This window comes from Salarias fasciatus, chromosome 11, assembly GCF_902148845.1.
Source record: "Salarias fasciatus chromosome 11, fSalaFa1.1, whole genome shotgun sequence".
In the NCBI taxonomy this organism is placed as follows: Eukaryota; Metazoa; Chordata; class Actinopteri; order Blenniiformes; family Blenniidae; genus Salarias; species Salarias fasciatus.
The window spans coordinates 24,755,724-24,777,466 of NC_043755.1; the positions used below are offsets into that span (position 1 = coordinate 24,755,724).

Sequence of the window (21,743 nt, forward strand, 5' to 3'; positions counted from 1 at the left end):
CGCCTCTGTTGGCCATCCGCCAGTGATCGCTGTATATTAGATTGTGGATTTAAGGCTCATTCAAAGTCTTTTTTTAATTCTCAATCAGGGCGGTGATGTGGTGAAAAGAACATTGACATTGCGCCTTATTTTATCATGACATAACGTTTTTTTTTTTTTTTTTTACGATTTCAAACGCCCTAGTGGTGGTCTGGCGGCAATGCAACCATTGAACCAAATGGTTCTGGGCGGGAGCCGGTTCAAGTCCGGCCAAAGAAGACCCAGCGATGTGAAAGGGTCAACCACCGCGGTCACACCAATCACAAACACACGTGATGATTCAGCTGCAGGCCTGATGAACAAGCGTTTTTTTTTTTTTTTTCGAAAATCGCTGCATCGTGTTTGTCACAGTCATTTGCAATTTTAGCCGGTAGCAACAAGAAGCACAGCTGCCTCTAGAAGAGTGGAACAAAACCTGCAATTGGCCACTTCATAAAGCACTTTTGACCTTTTCCCATCATCAGGAGCTAAATTAAAGTCTCATTTTCAGTCCTGTAGGAGGTTTTCCACTCATCGATTTGCTCTGAAATGTTACTATAGAATGTCTTGTTTTGTTCTGATACACCGCTAATAAACTACAGTTAACATCATTAAATTCAAATACAACCAGAACCCAATGTCCACCTAAGTCACTGTTGTGATGGAGAACATTACCAGGAAACTTGTGCAGCAAGATCATAACTCCAGCAGAGGGTGAAGATCTGTGGCTGAAAAAAATATACGGTCTCCCCATTGCTGTTTCCAAAAAGTGTCTTCAGTAGATGAATGAGTTTCTTGCAGAAAATAACAGTCAGCCCTTTGCAAAACAAAAAAATAGATTTGTGCTTTATATTGTTCTTTATTCCCCTTGCATTCATAGAAGGGAAACCGTATTTTGCTTCAAAAGGCAAAGCACAAAAAAAAAAACAACAACAACAACAACAACAACAAAAAGATGTGCAGGAGTGGGTGAAGATTTGGTCCTTATCAATCAGCCCTTTTAAAGAAAAACCAAGAACACACTTCAAATCACCACAGTAGCTCCTAAACGTGCATTTAGTTGCAGGCGCGTGCGTCCTTGATGGGCGTCACCCCTGCTGCCATCAGACTTTACAACCAGCACTGCTCCAACTACACACAACACACATCACACACACTCTCATATGTCAGGATAATCTGCACCTTAATTTTATCATGTGCAATCATCACCCTCTCACCCACTCACTGTCTGTCTTAAATATATTTAAATTATATCTAACATATCTGTTATTACTGTGCATATGTGTGTCTTAAGTGTTCATTTACCGTAAATCCTCTAATAATGACCTGTATTCCATTAAAAGCCTGGTGCCAGCTGCACTTGAGACAAATAAAAGTCCCGGCTACTATAAGAGGATTTACGGTAACTTATATCTGTTATTATACTGTACATACTCATCTGTCTCAAGTGTTTAACTTATACGGTATCTGTTATTGCTATAGTGTACATATCTGTCTGTTTTAAATGTATATCTGAATTATCTCTTTATATATGCTAATGTATATCTTTATATCTGTTATTTATTTCATTATATCTGTCTTATATCTTTATGTAAATTATATTTAATTTATATCTGTCAGTCTACATCTATTACTTAATTAATATCTGTCTTAAATTTCTATTTAAATTATATTTCATTTATATTTAATATTTAATTGTGTCGGTCAGTATATTTCTGTTATTTATTTAATTATATCTAACCTAATTTTACATACAAATTGTATTTAACTTTTTCTTGTATGGTTGGCTTTGTATTTTTCTGTTTTTCTTTCCACATTCTTTTTGCTGCTGCAACCCTGCAATTTCCCCATGTGGGACAAATAAAGGACTTTCAATTCAATTCAATTCAGTTCAATTCAATTCAAGCTGAGAGTATTCTCAAACTGCTGCTACATCTCTGTGCATCTATCACTAAAACAAAACATATCAATGGATCCTGCAGAAGCAGCCAGAGAGTCAGATTTGGCCAACATGTTATCTGTTGTGGGAAATTTCACTGCAGCGTATTTATTGGGCCACCAGGGGCGCACTTTGCTCTGTATTTGGCAGTGAGGAGTAATAAATTTAAGAATGAGTCTACGTTATCATTTCTCGAATTTGGCCAGTTATCCTGATCATAATATGAGTCCCAGCTCCATGTGGCTAAATGTTTTGTGCCTTTAAAGATTAAAAATTACAACGAAAGTGACTGTGATTGGCAGGTTTGCAGCACATGGTGAACTGAGGCATGGTCCTGTTGAATTTGCAGCTTTCATTCAAATTTCAGGTTTGTCATGTGTTGTAAAAGGATAGTTCATTACAAGAGGACTTCTTAATGATACATTAATACTCAGCAGCTCCGGATCTCCGCTCCCGGGTGGAGACGCGCTCCATGCCGGCCGCGGAGCGTGCAGGGACCCGCCGCATAACCATGGAGGCACTTGAAGCAGGCCGTGGCTGCTGGAGCTCTCCCGTCGCCTCAGTGGAGCAGCTCCGGGCCGTTTACCCAATCGGCCGCAACTCGGCCCCTGGAAGTCAGGCACCCAGGCGCCGTGACAGCCAGGCTGACTCAAAGTGCCTCTCTGCTGGGGAGAGGAGCTGCAACGTTCCCATCCGAGCTAATTGTGGCTAAGTTAGCGAAAACTGTCAGCTGACCCCCTGAAGACGGTAGACGAGCTGACTTTTCTGATAACACGCGATGGATGAAGAAATATAGCTGAAATGAGCAATTTTGCAGAGATTATGTCCCGCGCTAAAGCTCCATTGCCGTGGCCCCCGCTAAGTGCGGCTAAATCGGTTGGATCTAAATAACTTCTGGAGGACTCTGAGCTGGACCATGTTTGTCTGAGTGAGTATATGAGCATGCACACACCTAGAAATAAGGTCCAGGTGTCAAAAAACCAGAGTTGCCCTTTAATTGTCCTCTGTCTTGTGTAAACTGTATAACTTTATCTATGTATTTATGATTGTATGTTTTTTAAGACTGCATTTTTGTTTTTATTAATAATTTTATTTTATTTTTTGATAAAAAAAAATAACATTAAAAATTATTTTCTAAAAATTCTGAGAAACGGCCATTACCTGTGGCGTGTGTTTCACACCGGACATAAAACATCGCTGCACCAGTCACCCGCGGCTCACGGAAGCGGAACCTTTGTTTTGTGTAGCCGCACGGAGCTTGTTACAGTTGCACTCACAATGGCTGCGGAGGGAACACGTGAACCGTCTTCTGGTGAGTTTATTTCCACCGAAATCTTCTTTTAAAGACCCGGTCAGAGGAATGTTTACTTCACACTCGCAGGGAGAACGGAGCGAGGTTCCGGTGTCCGGTTCGATGAGTTAAAGAGACGCTGTGGTGTTTTTCTGTAGAGTTGATGGTGTTTATCTGTGGTTGGTTTTTAAATGTGTTTCCTCTCTGAACACACGATGACAGGGTGGCTTACATGGATTTTTATGGAAGAATTCATGTTAACACACAGAAACACTGGAATCTGCAAATAAACTCCCGCTCATCAGTGGCAGGTTAATTATCATTTACTGGGTTTTTGTGTCTGTTCAGCATCTTTTTCGCTCCTATATTTATATTTCAATTTGTCTGTACTGCATCCAATAAACACATTGATACTTGAGGCCTCCGCTGAAAACTGATGGAGGGTGTTTACATTATTTTTGTATTTGTGAATGTTTAATTGCTAATGAGCCAGTTTTCCCTCTACATTAATAATCCCAGTAACAGCGCCCAGTGCCTGCATGCTGAAGTTGTTGTTTGTAAATTATCACCACAGGTTTATTTTGTATTTAAGACATCAAATGATTTTACACATGGTCAAATTCAGTTAGTGTTATTCTGTTAAAACCTGCAGGAGAAAGCAGTGAAATATGAGGACGTTGGGACTGGAGGGGGAGCAGAAGTAATCACAGCCAAAACACTGAGAACAGGATCGATGTGACAGTGTAACTGAGGATGCTGCTGGAGTGAGCTCCAGAGAAGATTAATGTCTCACAACATCAGATGAGGTGAATGACGTTAAAGAGATGGACTGATGGACCACAGAGGTGAAAGTACCGAGTGTCGTTAAGCCGAATGACTGCTTGCTACTGAGAGGAGATGAAAGTTTTCCAGTGAGGTACATGGCTTCCAGTTTGTGAAGAGGCACTTCTGAGTGACTCCGGTAGAAATCTTCTGTCAGATTTTGATGTTATTTTCTGTATTTTTGTAGATAGATATATGTTTCAACTGGAGTAGGAGAGGCGTTTGAAGGCAGCAAGACAAAGCAGCAGTAATCATGTTATTCATGTTTTAGTGTTTCCTGGTTTGTGTTTCTTCACAGGAGACGAGGACGAAGTCCCTCAGTTTGAGGACGCCAGCGACTCTGATGGAGGGAGTGTGGAAGAGGAGGGGAGTGACGGAGGAGGGAGTGATGGGGACGAGGAGAAGGAGGAGGAGGGGGAAGAGGCCGGAGAGGAGGGCAACGCAGACTCGGGCTGGGCCGACGCCATGGCCAAGATCCTGGGGAAGAAGACGGAGCAGAACAAGAGCAGCATCCTGGTGAAGAACAAAGAACTGGACAAGATCAAGGAGAAGGAGAGGCAGGAGCAGCTGGAGAGGAAGAAGCAGGTAGAGCCGAGCTCGCCTGGACACACACACACGCACACACACACACACACACACACACACACACACACACACACACGCTATTTAAAATGTAATTTCAATTCTCCACATGTTCTGTAGAAAAGCCTAAAAAATCAATTTCAATGACTTCTGGATGGAAATGAGGGAAAACAGCAGCTCAGCTCAGCGTGACAGACGAAGATATTTAGTTTGACAGCCATCTAAAATACTGAAGCAACAAATTAATGACAAGGAGTTACAGGAGGAGTTACAGTTTTACTCTTTTCAGACCTGGTGGAGACAAATAAACATGAGCAAAAGCATCAAAGTGCATGAAAAAAACCCCACTTGGCTCAAACACGCTGATGTCAGCTCAGGGAAAGAGAACAAATCTTCAAGCTTTTAGCATCATCTGCAGACGTTTTTCTATTTATCACAGATTAATGTGTGAACATAATACTCAATATTGTCTCATATTTATCAGATATCATCCAATAACCTTTATAATTACAGACGGAGCCCCGGAGGGGAAGGACTCTGTTGTGACTACAGTGTTAATTATTCTACAGACCTCGTGTTTGACCCCTTAACCTGCTTCCAAACGCTTCAAATTCAATATGCACTTCATGACCTGCAAAAAATCTTATCTGATGAAAAAACTTAACCCCATCACTGCTGAAATGTGCTCTATAGCGCCCTCTGGATACACTTAAAAGACCGCCACGGCCCGTAGGAATGTCGTAGAGATGTTCTGTGTCTTTTAAAAGTGTAAAGATAGAAACGTAGAACACTGAGCAGCGAGCTGGTCAGCTGGAAGCGTTTCCTGGTTGTTCTGTGACTCTGAGTGCGTCTCCTGACAGGTGGAGAAGAAACACGCCTGGGAGACGATGTGCAGGGAGAAACCCAACGTGGTCAACGACCGAGAGCGGGAGAAGGCTCTGCAGAGGATCGCCACCAGGTGAGGACGGGCCTTCAGCGTGGGGCGCAGCGAGATGCTCTGCTGGTGTTCACCTCCGACCTCCCCCCCCCCCCCAGAGGAGTGGTGCAGCTCTTCAACGCCGTTAAGAAGCACCAGAAGACCATGGACGACAAGCTGAAGGAGGTGGGCGGCTCCGAGAGGAAGAAGGCCAAGATCCTGACGTCCGTGTCCAAGAAGGACTTCATCGACGTGCTGAGGGGGGAGGAGGGGGGCGGCCGGGGCGCCGGCAGGGCCGACAAGCAGCCGGTGAGTTCCACACGATGACGGCCACACGGGGGCGCCGTCGCCTCATTTCAGTCTCGGTGACGGAGCGGATTCCTCTGTTCACAGCCTGCAGCCGAGGAGAAGCCGGCCTGGAGCGTCCTGAGAGACGACTTCATGATGGGCGCCACCATGAAGGACTGGGACAAAGAGAGCGGGGGCGAGGAGCAGGAGGCGTGAGGGGGGGGCGAGGAGCAGCGGGGGGGGAGCAGGAGGCGTGAGGGGGGGGACGAGGAGCAGGAGGCGAGGAAGAGAAGGTCGCAGATGGAAGCAGCTCCTCGTTCCTCCACGATGCCTTCAGGGACGGTGCTGCAGACCGGGAGCGGGCCGACCCTGACCCCTGACCCCTGAGCACCTGCCACCTGTGGGCGTGCGGAGGTGAATCCGGGGAGGCGAGGCGGCGGTCCTGCTCCTGATGAGGCGGTGGATTCCCATCTGGAAGCAGTCGCACTGGGATTAATCACACTCAGACTTTTTCACAGCACCTGCTGCTCCACACAGCCTGGTGTTCGGCGCCGGACGTTCAGCTGACCTCCGTGATAATGACATGGAAATGTGGGAATCAGAAGCTCCACTGTGTGGATCAATGGCCTTCGGCCTGTTTGATGGTTCAGGGTCATGAAATGTTTTCCTGCAGATCAGTAGAAGTTTAACTTCTCGCTGTTCAGAGGATGAACTCAGCTGTTCTGTTCTGTTCGTGTAAATAATGTCGATTCTCTAACTTTTGTATTAAATCCAGTTCAAGACTCAAAGTTTGATAAAGTTTTTTGGAGAATAAAGTTTCAAACTGCAGGGAACTTTAGTTTTGGGCATCATGACATCGACTCCATCTCCTCATATGGTCGTATCATGTGACGCTTTGACTCCATCTCCAGCCTCATGAAGCTCTTTCCTCCAGCAGACAGACTTCATCATCGTTATGACACATCTCACCTCAGATCAGGGCAGTTGGTTTCCGGTTACTGTCCATTGTGTTGTGATCTCTTCAGGAGGAACATCATTTGTGTGTCTTCTGCTTACAGTAGAGTTAATATCTTCCTGTTCCGGTCTGTTTCTAGACTGTTGTGAGGATTTCGTGACTGTCCTGAGGTGTGAGGACGTCGGCTCTGCTTTAGAGACCATCACGTCTAGATGAGGTTCAGTAGCTGGGAGAGTGTGTCTGGAGCTGCTTTTGTCCTCATGTTGGTTGTTTTGACACTTTGTGTCCATGCGGAGTACCTCAGGGTTTGATCCTGGAGCCACCGCTTTTTATCTACTACTTCTTTGTTAATGTCGACTGACTGAAGCTTTCTGATGATTATTTGCTGACTAATATGTTCACGTCGGTACAACAGTAAGAGATTTAGTGGAAATCCTAAAAAACTGCTGTGTTTGTGTGTCAGCTGCTGTAAAATATTCCAAAACGATGGAGGAATTAGCTTGCAGATGGTTTATGTCATTAGTGTTCACACCTGTCTGTTTTGGATGAACTCCTCTCTGTAAACTCAACAACCATCTTTCTGTCCCATAAACCTCTTCAACTTTCCTGTTAACGGTTTCACGTTTAAAAACTGTGGAGACAGACGGGTCAGAGGTCGTTGACCTCGGTTCTGTGATTTGTCAAGCTTGGATCAGGCTGAAGGCATTTGGAGTGGAATCTGCTGGTAGGAAGAGGATCGGTTTGAAAGCGAGATGAGTGAAAGCCTGCGGGAGGCCTGGTCGCTGAGGGGTAGAGTCTGATCCAGCTCTCGTCCTGACTCGCTGCACTCAGCTTCCTGTGGGCTTTCAGGAAGAGTCTCTGGACTGAACGGGGTCAAGTGGGCTCAGCGGATCTGTGTTATCAGCAGAGAGAAAAGGAGGCCTGAGCCTGTTTGGGCGGAATCCTCTGAAACAGAGCTGGAAGCGTCGGGTGTGGCTGGAGCAGGCCGGAGGGAGTTCTCTACTTCCTCTTCCTGAAAAGATCCCTTCTTTTCCTGGTTATTTGATGTGAAGTGACGGGACAGAAATGCACAATACAAAAGAGATTTTTTGAATTTCATGGGCTTCATGGTAACTCTAAACCAGGGGTGTCAAACACAAGGCCCATGGACCAAATCCGGGCTGCAAGATGATCCAGTGTGGCCAAATAACCACCAAGCAAACGGCAGTAGTGTGAAGGAGCACACAGGTTTTTAAACATTTTTAAAAATGACCCTGAGCTCTGAGTTATCGGCTGCTGCTGTGAGAACGAGCCCCAGGGGGGACGGCAGTCGTCTTCTGCAGCGGCGCTTTGGTTTTATTAGAATAAAGACATTTTCATTACGTTATACTCGGAACCACAACAGTGAGAAACTTTAGAGTTTGAGAGTTAAGGGACCATTACAGGAATTCATCTTTACTGCAGACCTTTACGAGTATTGAGGGTTCTCTAAACAATGCACAGATTAAAGTTGTGGAAATCGCTCTGTGTGTCCAGGAAGTGCTCTGCAGGGTCATGGAAATGCCGTTCCACATTAGAAGAACACTGAGACCACATATGTGAGAATAAAGATGAAATCCAGGGATGTTACACTCATTTTATTCCCCAAACAGTGCAGTCCAGTGTCAACCTGAGTGGCGGTAAAATAATGTCATAACAATCTGTGAAGTTAAATTTTAAAATGTTGTTGGAGAACAGGTAAAGTGGGATCATCTCCAGGTGGATTAGACCTGGAGGAGACCTGCAGGACCCTGAGAACCCTGCTGGACGTCCTCCTGACGGACTCCATCGCTTCAGGCTCCTTGTTAAACATCAAGGTGACTTTAAACCTTCACTGGCCTGTTTTAAAGGCCCGGGCGCTCCGGCTCTGAAATACATTTTGGTTTTATGGCGCCGCCGTCCCGGCCGTTAAACGCGGCCCACTGCGCCGCTCCAGCCTGGCACTGTCGGGATCAAACATTAAAACATGTCAAACCACGAGGTGAAGCGCAGGTTGAAGCAGAGCTGCTGTGAACACTCTGACATCAGGACCAGCTCAGCTCCTGGTGCACGCCTTCCTGTGAAGCTGGTGTCAAATGACAGCCACCTGACGCTCCATCCTCAGTGCTGCGGTGTGGTGAACTGACTTCACTGAAAGGTTTCAGTGACCCTGCCATTTATCCATTCACCCAGTCATCCATCATCACACATTCATCAGTGGTTCCAGCCTTCGCCTGCGATTCCAGACCTCATTTCACCAGCTGGGGTTTTGTTCTTGACTTTCACAGTTTTGTACTTCAGGTTTTTTTTCACGGTTCTGACCGCAAAAAAAGCAAGAAGAAAAGAAAAATGCTGCTGTACATCAAGTTTTAAATGTCTGGCTTCAAAATAGTCACAGAATTGTTTTTTTTTTTTTTTATCAGTTAAAATCAATCAATTAATCAATATTAAAAAAAGAGGTGCAGGCCTGTCTGGTTGCTGTGTTGTTCTGATGGCATGACTCTGAAATCATCCTATTTTCCTCTGCATAAGAGCCAAACACTTTTCTTCAAGCATCTTTACCTGAACAAAGGGAAACGTTTGGAGTGTAACGAGAGTCAGTGTTTAAAGTCTGCAGTGCGGACTGAAATAACCTTGATATCACCAGATTTTAAAATGCACCATTTGATGTGCTTTGTGGTGAAGTGGATTTCATCACCAAGTGAGGAGGAAGAATCCCTCTTCTTTTCTTTGAGCCCAGAAAAACGCCAGAGCGATGGGAGTGGGAGCGGTGAGCGGCTCTGACCGGCTTTAGGACCCTGCTCGGTGATCCGGGGGGATCCAGAGAGCCGCTCTCCGCCGCGGTGCGCACTGAGCTCTCCCGTCTCCTCACTCCGAGAGGTGATGACTCCGAGCGGAGCTGGACGCTGAACAGACTCGACTCCCGCCTCCTCGGCCGGTGGAAACGGGACGAGCCGCTCCGCAGCTAGATGGGCTGAGGGAGACGCGTCAAGGCGCTCCGTGGACAAACTCCCAGCTGTCTCCGCCGCTCCGACTCTGCCCGGTTCACTTTGAAAAGCACACGTTTTCACCTTGGAAAGCAATTTTTTTTTCTTTTGAATTTCACTTTCTGAGGCGTTGGTCACACTTTGGAAGCAAGTGGTTCTCGCTCCAGTCCGCGGCGGGACGACGTCTGCCTTACCGGAGGTGATGCGTCGCTTCTCTCCACCCTGAAGCGCGTTTGGAGGAGCAGCGGAGGTGTGCTCGGCCCCGCGGGCTCCACAGCTGTGCGCCTCTTCCCAGATAACCCCGAAACCCTCCCCGCTCTCCTCCACGTTCCCCGCATCCTCCGGCTGGGCGCGCGTCCGCGTCTGGCAGCGCTCCGCGGCGCCCTTTACGCACAGTGGATGTGCGCTCTCTCCTCCTAATGAAGGACCTCGTGGATGGATTTTCAGGTACACTTGTTTGAAACCGACGGAACGGAGGCACGCGCTTTAAAAAGAACATTTCGGGGCCGTTTGGCTCGCGCGCGTAAATGCGTCCCACTCTGATTTTCGCTGATGAGACGCGTCTTTTTGGTGGAATCTGACGGGGAAACCTCTCCCGAATCCGGCTTTCTGTCCTGTAATTTATCGTGCACGTGAGAAGATGAAGGTGTTTCTGGTCAGTGTGTTCCTCGCGCTGGACTTGGCCACCGTGGCTCTCACTCTGTCCACGTGCAGCACGCTGGACATGGACCAGTTCAAGAAGAAGCGGATCGAGGCCATCCGAGGGCAGATCCTGAGCAAGCTGAAGCTCACCAACCCCCCGGAGGACTTCCCCGAGCCGGAGGAGGTGTCCCGGGACATCGTCGCCATTTACAACAGCACGCGGGACCTGCTGCAGGAGAAGGCCAACGAGCGCGCGGCGACGTGCGAGCGGCAGCGCAGCGAGGAGGAGTACTACGCCAAGGAGGTGCACAAGATCGACATGCTGCCCGTCTACCCGGCGGAAAGTAAGTGTGCGTGCGTGCGTGCGTGCGAGCGAGCGAGCCAGCGTGTGTGTGTGGTCACGTGTGTTTGTGATTGTTGTAGAGAATCGTTCCCGTCATGCTCTGCTGGACGCGCGCGGGGGATCGGAGGAGTTCAGCTGATCCAACTTTGAGTCGAGGTGTTTACTGCAGTGAGGATGAGGATGAGCCCCCCCCCCCCCCCCCCCCCCCCCCCACCACCACCATTCACACACAGGGCAATCGAGGCAAAGAAATACAGAAAATTACATAAAGAAATAAAACAAGAAATTAAGAAAATAAACACGCCTGTGAAAGACAAAGGATTAAACACTTGGGGAAAAAAAACAATAAAAATTTAGGATAGAGAAACACCAAATTAAACTAAATGCTGTTGCACTTCGGCTCTGCTGACGGTTTAACTCCACATTCTGCCAGTGACAGCTGAGCTCAACTTCCCACGAAGCCTGACTGTTCTGAGCGCAGTGAGAGGTTTTTCTGTTTTTCCTGTCTTTATGAAGTGGCTCGGTTGGTAAAGCAGGTCGTCTCTCACTTGGAATGTTTCAGGTGAGATTCCCTACATGGTAGCTTCCCCCACCGGAGTGTGAATGTGTGTGTGAAGTGCTGTGGAGGCTGCTGAAGCAGCGGGAAAGTCAATTCCATTTTTCAGAATTTGAAATGTGGTTACTCATGTTTACGCCTCGTTCAGTGACTTTACTGTGTTTCCATAACACTTTCAACAAGTGTATTTATGGCAGTGTGTGTTTTATCAAAAAGTAAAACTCAGTTCAGCACTCGGCTTCAGAGGTGAGACTCCTGCTCGGACAGTGGAGGGAGGGTCGGAGTTACTTTCTGTAGTAAGTCTTTGGTTTTTTTGAAAATATAAACGTTGTCATCGCCGATACTCTTCACCACAACAAAGGAAATAGTCAAAAATTAAACGTAAAGGCTATTCATGGCTGCAGTTTACCGGTCCGGGCCAGTCCAGGTGAAACCGGGCTGAATGAGGCGTCTGAGGCGAAAAACGGAACAGACTCCACTGAGCTGAAAACACCGGAGGGTTTAGTTCCTCTCCATGTAGAAACCTCTAGAAACCCCGTCTCAGCTGGACGGACGTGTCTCTGTGAAAGAACCAGACGGGATCGAATCCTGTTTACATGAAGTGTTTTCATTCATGAATGGATTCGATCCGCTCACATGACTGGATGTAAACACATCCAGGGACCAGAGATTTCCACTGGAAACCAGTGGAGCTGACTTTGATTCTAACCACACGTCTCCATAGCTGGCAATATTTCCTTTTATTTGGGGGATTTTTTTAAACTGATAACAGTGCCAATATGAGTTTCATGCAGTTAAACCCAGTTCATACTGCATATATGCAAGTGACAAACGATGGCTCTGTGTTGCTTTATTATTTGTTAAACTGTCACGCTAAGCATGACTTATTGGGTTTGTTTGCAGTAGTTGCAGGAGTTTCGTGTCCTAAAGGACAGATGTCCATATTTTTCAGGTAATTGCACCAATCATGTGTCCTAAAAGGCAAATGAGGAGTTTGTTTTGCCAAAGCAGTGAGTTACATTCTATGACTTTAAGACAGAAATGTACGATTTCTCGGTAACTCCTGTTTCTACATTCAGGTTTGTCCTTTAACCTCTAAGACAATAAAGAGATTCACAAGTTGAACTTCCCCAGTAAAGCAGCTTTATGCCAAAAGTCAGCGTCTCTCTTTCTTCTCTTCCTGAACTGGCACGCCTCCTCCCCTCTCCGGATCGCGCTGTGCCCGGAGAACTTGATCCAGATGCAGAGAGAGCAGAGCATTAGCATCCCGACGGCACAGACCTGAACAAACGGCTCCATCTGTCTCGCTGCCTTCCTCTCCCAAGGATTTTCCAACATTCCTCGGCTCAGGCTGAACCGAGCCGCGCGCCGACATCTCAGAGGACGAGATACTGACAAAAAGAAGGCGTGTGTGTGTGTGTGTGTGTGTGTGTGTGTGTGTGAGCGCTTTCATTGATCAGCCTGACCTTTGAACCCAGAAACCCCTGAAGGCCTGAGCTCGGCGGGGAGTGCGGAGACGTGAAGCGACGAGCGGCTTCCCGTTTGAAATGTGAGCACGTGAGGAGGAGCAAAAATAAATGAGCGTGACATTCTGTCTGCCCGAGGCGTACTCTGCTTTGAATATTCTCCTTTGCCCTGCCTCCTGTGTAAACACCTTAAATATGAATAGAACGGGCCTGATGCCAGGCGCGGGAGGAAAGCATTTCCAGGGTATAAATAATCCCGAGTCGGGAGTCCGGGGATCCAGGAGGCGTGGAGCCGTCCCGCCCGGCGGGCCTGCAGACGCCGGCCAGGGCCGCACATCTGGAGCCAGAGGCTGACAGGAGCGGGGGTCTGGCCGTCTCCCCCCTGGACCCGGCCGCCTTCAGCCTGGCGTGTGAGCGGCGGTCCCTGTGAAAGAGGACACCGTGCACACACACACACACACACACACACACACTCAGGGTCAGCCCCGTCTGGGCGGGTGCCAGCGATGTGGGGGTATGACAGCGCTGGGAGGGTGAGGAGAGGTGAGGCGCTGTGTGTTTGTGTGTGTGTGTGTGTGTGTGTGTGTGTGTGTGTGTGTGTGTGTGTGTGAGGGCATGGAGAAGCTGTCCGAAGGTCCTGCAACAGTCACACCCAGTTAGCTGTGAGGCATTGTGTGTTTTGCGTGTGTGTGTGTGTGTGTGTGTGTGTGTGTGTACCCTACCCGCTAGTCTCTCCATGGAAAATTCCAGAAGGTGGGCCGCTCTGTTGCTGGGCTCTGGAGGACTGGAGGGAAGACCCCCCCCCCCCCCCCCCCCCCGCTTCGTTTCCCCCTCTTCTGGATCGTCCCTTGACACCAGCCAGCAGAAACCCTCCAGAGCCGTGAAGAGCTCCGTCCTGCTTCACCGTGTCCGGCAAAGACGTTTTATGCAGTTTACCTTTCATCCAACCCGTGCAACGACCTTTACATTACTTTCAATAACAGATGAATCAGACAGTAATAAATCTTTACTTTCTTACTGAGCGGCGTTAGTGTCAGAGCCGTACTGAGTTTGTGAAAGTTTCCTGCTTAAGTTTCCACGAACTGATGGAGTCGGTTGGACGAGGAGCGAAACGTCTCGAAAGACAAATCACCAAGTCCAGTCGACCTGATTCAGTTTGCATCGAGAAGCCTGGAAGAGACAGGCTGTTGCCTGAAGAGAAACACTGTTTTAACCATTCTGACAAACACAACTGTCAAGAAACTCATTTCGATGCAAAGAAATTGAAAGAGGAAAAGGAAAACCTCTGCTGGAGGTTTAGTTTTTCTCTGGATCTTTCCTTGTACTTTGCTCCAGGTCTTGTTGATCTTCTTCAGGTTTGGTGAAAGTGCTGATTGGAATGGGAGCTCACTGCTCCATCAGCGATGATCTGCTGTGTAAATGACAAAAATGACATCCGGCCTGTCTTTGGATTGTGGGGGGGGAAACCAGCGTGTCTGAAGAAAACCCAGGCAGGCACAGGGAGAACATGCAAACTCCTCACGCTGAAGGCTGATATGTGCTACTGTGCTGCTGTGCCCCTGAAGTCCTGCGTCGAGGTGGGTAGTTCCGCAAAGCCGTTGCGTTTGCAGCATGTCTGTCCGGGACGCCAAGCATGGCGTCCAGTCGGTGGACGGGTGAGCAGGTCTGAGAGGCCGGGAGGTTAAACCGATTCTATCAGCGTCTGAGCTCCTAGCGTGTGCTAAACGTGCGCAGAAGTCCTGAAAGCTTGTGTCAAACACTGTTTATCGCCGTCACACTCAGCTTCAGCAGCAGCTGCACACCTTGAAGCTGATATTTTCTGCGCTCGCGTCACGCCGGCTGTTTTCTGCGTGTGTGAAAGGCACAACTGTGTTCCACATCTGCAGGAGGCTGCAGCAGAGCGGACACAGGCCGCCCCTGTTCGCGGCGGCGGCGGACAGAGTGGCTGAGTGTTGTGGCCGCCGGGCCCTCTGGCTGATTGTGCGTCTCTGGGGTGTTTTGGAGTTCCAGCTCCGCCCACAATGACAGGCCGTGAACACACTGACCCGCTGTGTGCTGCTGTGTTTACACAGGGAGGTCCTCGCCACTGTCCGGCCCCGGCTGAGCGGTCCCCACAGCCTCCAGGCTGCATGGCTTTCTGTCGTCTCGTCCTCCTTTGAAGGACTTTCATTCCAACTTTTCAAAAGCTGCTCTGACTCCGTCTGGATGGAAACGGCTCAGACTGAGCTTTAAAACTTAAAAACTGGGTTTGTTATGAGGAGCAGAACTTTGGCCTCAGAGCCAGTTCTTCAGAACTGAGAATTCACAGATCCTGATCAGGTACTTACATTTTCTTGGAATATCGACAAGAAAAGTGATTTTAGGTTCTAACGTCAGAGCTCCAGATGTCTGCAGCAAACTAATCGTGGTCACTTCTTGTTTGAAGCGATGTCGTCTGTCGTAACGTACTTTATGTCCAGCTGCGGTGAGGCGGCGTCCGGAATGTTCAATGTGGAAATGGAGCGACGAAGCGGCGGAGTGACGGTCCTCAAGCTTTAAAAGACAGCAGGAACACTGATCCCCTGTCAGGGAGGTGGTGCTCTCAGTCTTCTCGTCTTGTTATTCTTCAGTCTCAGGACTGTTGATGCGTCTTCAGAGGTCTGGAGTTCGATGTCTCAGTGTAATTTGATTAAACTCTCTCTGCCCCACTGATGCTTCCACGATCCTCTTAAAATTTTTTAAATCTCTGTCGTTCTAATCAAATTGTTCAAAAGACGCCATTAAAGCACAGACATTTTCTAAACTTTGCTTTTGTTCCTTTAGCTAATTTAACTCTGTTTTCACAGTTATCAAAACATTTAGTGAAGACTTATAGCTGCTTTAAACAGCGCTCTCGTGTGAAGTTCACACTTGGATGGATTTTCCCACTCTCCGGCTCCTCATGAGCAAAGCTGAAACCTGAAGGAGCAGTTTGGTCCGGAGCCTTTATTAGAGGCAATCAGGACATTTTCCAAGGGGAAAAAGGTTGGAAACCTTTGCTTTCAAGGTCGTTTGAAATATTCTTCCTCTGAGCAGTTTGTCTTGTTGCTCTCTGCCAGATTGTGTTTGTCCAGAATTTGTTCCTCACGAGCGTTTTCTGGTTTTTGTCTGATATCTGGATTGTAATTTTTATCGTGTTTTTTTCCCTCCTGTTCTCTGAGAAACCTGCCCAGTGTGTGTGTGTGTGTGTGTATGTGTGTGTCTTCTGAACTGTCCTCCTGATACCGTTGAGCTTGCCGGTCGCCTGCGGGTGAGCTCAGGTCCAGCTCCCGTCCCGGGACGGAGCCGCACGCCGCCGGTCGGACATCCTGCGCAGCGCAGAGCCTCGATGAGCGCTTCCAGAGGCACCGGGATGTTGTTCACTCTCTCCGGTCTCTCACGCACACACAACGCCGCTGCTGTTCGTGACCTCGGCGCCAAATGCCAAAGCAGCGGAGTGGAGTTTTCAGAGGCGTGCACGCTTCAGGAGTGTGATAAAGCAGATCTGTCCTTGAGGGGAAACAGGCGGCTCAGTGTATCGCTCAACGCTCCTTCACAGCCAGTTTGTCTCTGAACAGGCACGGTCCCTTTCCAAAGCCTCCATCCACTTTCTCTCAAGGCTTCCCCAAAACCACTTAACCAAACCCTTACACTAATCTCAAACCGAGATGAAGACTCACTTAAAGTCACCACAATATGAGTAATATAATAAAAACACACATTACTGTAGCAGTGGAACAGGCTGTTTGGTACATGGAGGGAACTCGGCGAGCCAAAGACTGACTGCTTGTTTACAAAAGCAAATGTGGACCACATGTTCTGCTCTGCTTTTATTTAGTGAGCTGCTTTCAGATGCAGTAATTAGTTCCCCATCAGGTAACAATTCACCACATTACACACTTTGAAGCTTCGGAGCGGCATTTGTGGTGGCAGAGTCGTATTAAAAAATATTACACAACAGATTTCTGGCGGGCAGAGATACCATGGGGGCATTGTTTGGATTAAATTGGGGCACTGGGGAGGTCCAGGCACCCCGTTTAAAACGTGACCCCCTCTAAGACATGCAAACAATAGTTCAGCGAGGTCGTAACACCCATGCCAGGAAGATCTTCATGTGCAACGTTGCCCTCAACAGACGAATATCTGCACATCCGCCTCAGCCACAGCTTCAGCTGTGAAAACTTACCTTGTCCAAATATTGTGCTTATTCAGTCACATTTCAGATTTCAAATAACCAGAAATGTGTTTGAAACCTGCTCCAACTCAGCCTTTGTGGAATTGTGGGTAAATGCAACTTTTCTGAAACGTTGCTGTTACACAAGCGCACAACGGGCGCAGTTCTGCGGCACGTGTGTGAGTACCAGTTGTTCAAGACTTTTTAGTTTTTCCTTTAACTTTCACTCGTTCACCGAGTCCCCCCTGCTACAGTTAGCTACAGTTAGCTAGCTGCCAGGAGGAAGACAGACGTGCTTTCGGTGAGCGGCCATTTTGGACGATTTTGATCCAAATGTACTGGTAATTCCAAATTCCCTGAAATTTGGTTAGTTACTAGAAAAGCGATTGATGAGCAGAAGTTCTTAAAATCTTCCTCAAAAGTCTGAGAGCCGGTCCTGGCCCCGCCACCAGGGGTCCACGTTTCTCCATGAAACAGGAAGTGGAGTGTAAATAGCCTGAACACGGTTCGATTGCTATCCAACTTCACACATTGCATCAGAGTCCCGACATGATCACAACCGTATGACGGTAACGACCGTTGGCCACAGCGCCACCTGCTGGAAACAGGAAGTGCACTGTAAATGGCCTCAGCGTGGTTCGATCAGGGCCCAAACTTCATTCGTTGCATCAGATTTTACATCTGATCAAACTCATTTGATGATTGCCACATTAGCCATGGCGCCACAGGAAACAGGAACTCTGCTCTACATGCTTCTGCTGAAACTTCGGGTGTGATCACAGTCCAGTCCTCATGAATTCCACTGGCCAGTGTACTGTACAGTGCTAGCGCCACCTGGTGGATGTACAGCCGCGTCCAACACTGCTTCCAGCTTTAATTTAAACTTCCTTATTTTCCCTCTTTCTTTCATTTCATGAGAGAAACATCTGCTGCTCTGAAGGACTCAGACGTTTCGCCAAATCCTTGAAAAGTTCCGCCTGACATCAGTTAAGACTTCTGTCATGAGGAAGCAGGCTTTCCATCATTGTTCCTGAAGCTTTATATCCACCAGCATGTCCTTGGGGATCATCTCGCTCTTGCTTTTGGACACTTCGTCACAGCATTTGATTTAACCTGATGGTTTTCTCCGTTTTGATGTGTAATTCCCTCTGAATTGTGAGGGGGGAGAACTCTCACAGGTGTCTCTTCAACTGTGCATTTTGTACTTGTGCCGTGGCACTGATCCCTCATCAACACAAGTGTGTCTTTCTGTGTGGAGTGTGGTGACTGCCGTTGGGTAGAAACTGCTCTTGAATCTGGTTGTCCTTGTTTTTAATGCTCTGTTTTGTCCTCCTGAAGGCAGCAGTACCAGGTAGAGAAAAGGTCATGAGCAGCAGATCGATACTTATGACTTCCATATGACCAGTGTTGGTTATTGAATCTTTTTCAGAATAATGATGGAGTGCTAATCTGCCATCGTCACATCAGAGGCTGAGGCCTGACTCACGCCGCCATGTTTTAAAATGAAAACGGAAACTTTTCTTATGTTTTGAGCGTCTGTTTATGGGGCAGTGTTGCTCAAAGGCACTGAAGAAATGGGAGAACACAGACATTCATATGGACAGAACACCAGGTTGGATTGTTATTACTGTGACTGTCAACCCTAAAACTGCCAGGTTCAGGAGATTTTGGACTGGAACCAGGACCAGAACCAGGAGAATCGGGACTGGGAGTCCTGACACTCTGGGGGAAAACATTGTTCTTATTGTCGTCTACTGACTCTCTTTACTACAGCCGTGACGTTCATGACAAGCAGCAGCGTTTCAGAGAAAATGTAGTTTTTCCCTGTCTGTACAGAGGAGTCAGAGCGTTTTCAACAAGTTCCACCTCGAGAATGGTTTTCCAAAAGCTGCATTTTGGAGGTCTGACGAAAATAGCGATATGTGGAGATGGGATTATGTTTATGCCCAGTACTTCTGAAATTATTTTAAAGAAACGTTGCCAGAATTGAGACAGTTTGGGACGAGACCAAAACATGTGGATTAGATGTAGCCTGTGCGCATCCGTTACATTTTTCATCGATTTCGCCTAGGTAAAGTCTCAAGAGTTTTTATTAACTATAATGGAACCTATAGAGGACTTTGAATTCTATTAGAGAGAATCTCGCACAGCTAGATGATGAATTAACATTTTTTATAGCCCCCTCCCATAAGGTCTCGGAAAAACTCAACTGAAGTTCTGATTCCCACTTTAATTTTATCTTATTAACAATATTGTTGTTAGTCGAAGAAAATAACTTGTACAAAAAGTAGACGTGACCTTTGTTAGAGTTTTAGCTTTAAGGGCCAGGTCTATTCTACTGGGTGCTGGAATATGTGGGAATGATGTAGCGTACGTTTTTGCAAAGTCCCGCAGCTGGAAGTACTGGAAGAAATCTGATCTGTGTAGATTAAAGGCAGAGATTAATTGATCAAAGCGAGCAAACGAGCCGTCAATGTAAAGATCTCCCAAACTGCGTAGCCCTTTATGTTCTAAGGGAGTGAATCGTGGGTCTATCTTTGCCGGAGTGAATAAGTGGTTACGACAAATGGGGGTTGCGAGAGGAAGTGACGTCTTATTTGTGCCCAAATTTTTAGAGTCACAAAAACTACCGGGTTGGTGGTGAAATTTGACGGGGAAATGGGTAAAGTACTACATGTTAGAACTAACAATGAGGAACAGGATGCTGACTCACTCTGGCACCAACTAGATTGAGGAAATGTAAACCATGATATCATTTTGTGCACGCTGGCAGCCCAGTAGTAACTAATGAGATTAGGTAGACCGAGACCTCCTTTTAATTTGTCCCTGCATAGTAGCATCCGACTCGCCCTCAGACGTTTACCGGCCCAGATGAATGATGACACAATATCATTTATAGTCGTGAAAAAGGATTTGGGGAGGAATATTGGAAGACACTGAAAGACATATAAATATCTTGGTAGAACATTCATTTTTATAATTTGTATCCTACCTGCCCTAGACAGTGGTAGATAATTCCATTTTTGTAAATCTGACTTAACGGCTGTTGTCAATGAATTCAGATTTTGTTCCCGCGTTGTTCGCATGGATCGTGTAATTGTGATGCCGAGGTATTTAAATCCTTTATCATCTAAATCAAAAGAAATAGACGATGGTGGTATGTCTATGGCCAATTGGTTGATTGGAAAACATTTGCTTTTAGAGATATTTAATTTGTATCCAGATAGATGACCGAATGAATTTAACAATGTCAAGATGTGTGGAATACTCGTCTGAGGATCCCTCACGTAAAGAAGTAAGTCATCCGTGTATAATGAGATGCGATGTTCCATACCCCATCTTTCAATTCCCCTGAATCCAGTCTCCCATTTTAGAGCAGCCGACAAGGGTTCAATTACTAGTGCAAATAATAATGGAGACAATGGGCACCCCTGCCGCGTGCCACGAAAGAGAGGGAATGGAATAGAACGTTGATTTATTTGTACATACTGAGGCAGAGGGAGAAGAGTAAAGTAATTTGATCTACAAAATGAAGTTGCTACTGAAACCGAACTGTCGCAAGGAAAAAAGAGATAGGCCCACTCCACCCTGTCGAATGCTTTTTCGGCGTCAAGAGATACACCAGAGGAAGATGGGGAGAGGACAACGTCAAGAAGCCTTCTTATGTTTGAATATGAGTGTCTTCCTTTTATGAATCCTGTCTGGTCATCCGAAACGATTTGGAGCATGACAGGTTCTAATCGTCGAGCTAGGATTTTTGCAAGTATTTTAACGTCTATGGGGAGGAGTGATTATCGGGCAGTAAGAGGCTCAATTTAATGGACCTCTACCCCTTCTCAAAAATTAAAGAGATAGCAGCCTGAATAAGTGTAGGTGGTAAGGTGCCTTGTTTGAATGAGTGGTTAAACATTTCAAGTAATAACGGAGGTAATTGATCAGAATTTTTTTTTAAAAACTCTGCCAGGTACCCGTCAGGGCCTGGGGATCTGCCACTATTCATCAGCTGTATCGCTTCCTTAGTTTCTGACAGGGTGAGAGCGGAGTCCAGTCTCTTACTGTCTTCAGGTGAGACTTTAGGTAAGTCGATTTTTTCAAAAAAATTCCTTTGGTTGGTTTTCGTTTGTGTAGACTTCTGATGTTTACAGCTGAGAGAAGAATAAATAAAAGGTTCTATTTATTTTGTCTGGGTCGAAGGTTATAGAGCCTGTTTGGTCTGTTATCCGAGTAATTTGGTTCGATGCTGATTTTGCTTTCAACTGATGTGCCAGGAGGCGCCCAGCTTTATCACCATGTTCGTATATTAGCCCTCAGGAATGAAGGAGAAGCTGTTCGGCTTCGATAGTAAGGAGGAGGTCCAGTTCTGTTTGGAGTCTTATTCTGTCTTTATACAAGTCAGACGCATCTGTATTCAAGAGTACTTATCTAGATCTGCAATAGCTTTTCCAGCTCTTTCTGTTGAGACCTTCGATGTTTATTCACATGAGAAGTCAAAGAAATAATTGTGCCCCTTATAAAAACTTTAAGAGTTTCCCATAATATAGATGGGGAGGTTTCATTGTTTTTTATTAGTTTCAACGTTGTTTTTAGTTGAAGACCACTGACTTTCTCTCTTTCCTTGAGTTTCATAGTCAGACGATGAAGCTCTCAGTGCTGCACAGCTCATCCCCCATTTTTTACGAGGAGCCTCATCAGTTGCTGTGAGCGGCACTTTATGATGGAAATGCTCCATTTTGATTTCATGGGTAAACCTGGACAGGGTGGAGGGAGGAT

At 46.8% G+C, this 21,743-nt stretch overlaps 2 protein-coding genes across 2 annotated transcripts in view; both read left to right on the top strand.

The window, feature by feature from the left end:
- Nucleotides 1-3,235: 3,235 nt before the first annotated feature.
- On the top strand, nt 3,236-6,072 carry rrp15 (ribosomal RNA processing 15 homolog). Its single transcript, XM_030102435.1, has 5 exons — nt 3,236-3,269; nt 4,369-4,655; nt 5,513-5,610; nt 5,688-5,877; nt 5,962-6,072. The coding sequence occupies exons 1-5, from the start codon at nt 3,236-3,238 to the stop codon at nt 6,070-6,072; spliced, it is 720 nt and encodes a 239-aa protein (XP_029958295.1).
- Nucleotides 6,073-10,268: 4,196 nt separating this feature from the next.
- tgfb2 (transforming growth factor, beta 2) overlaps nt 10,269-21,743 on the top strand; it is a 56,544-nt gene continuing 45,069 nt past the window's right edge. The window contains exon 1 of the mRNA XM_030103563.1: nt 10,269-10,781. Within this exon, the coding sequence (XP_029959423.1) occupies nt 10,436-10,781 (346 nt within the window). The 5' untranslated portion in view covers nt 10,269-10,435. The remainder of the gene's footprint in view (nt 10,782-21,743) is intronic.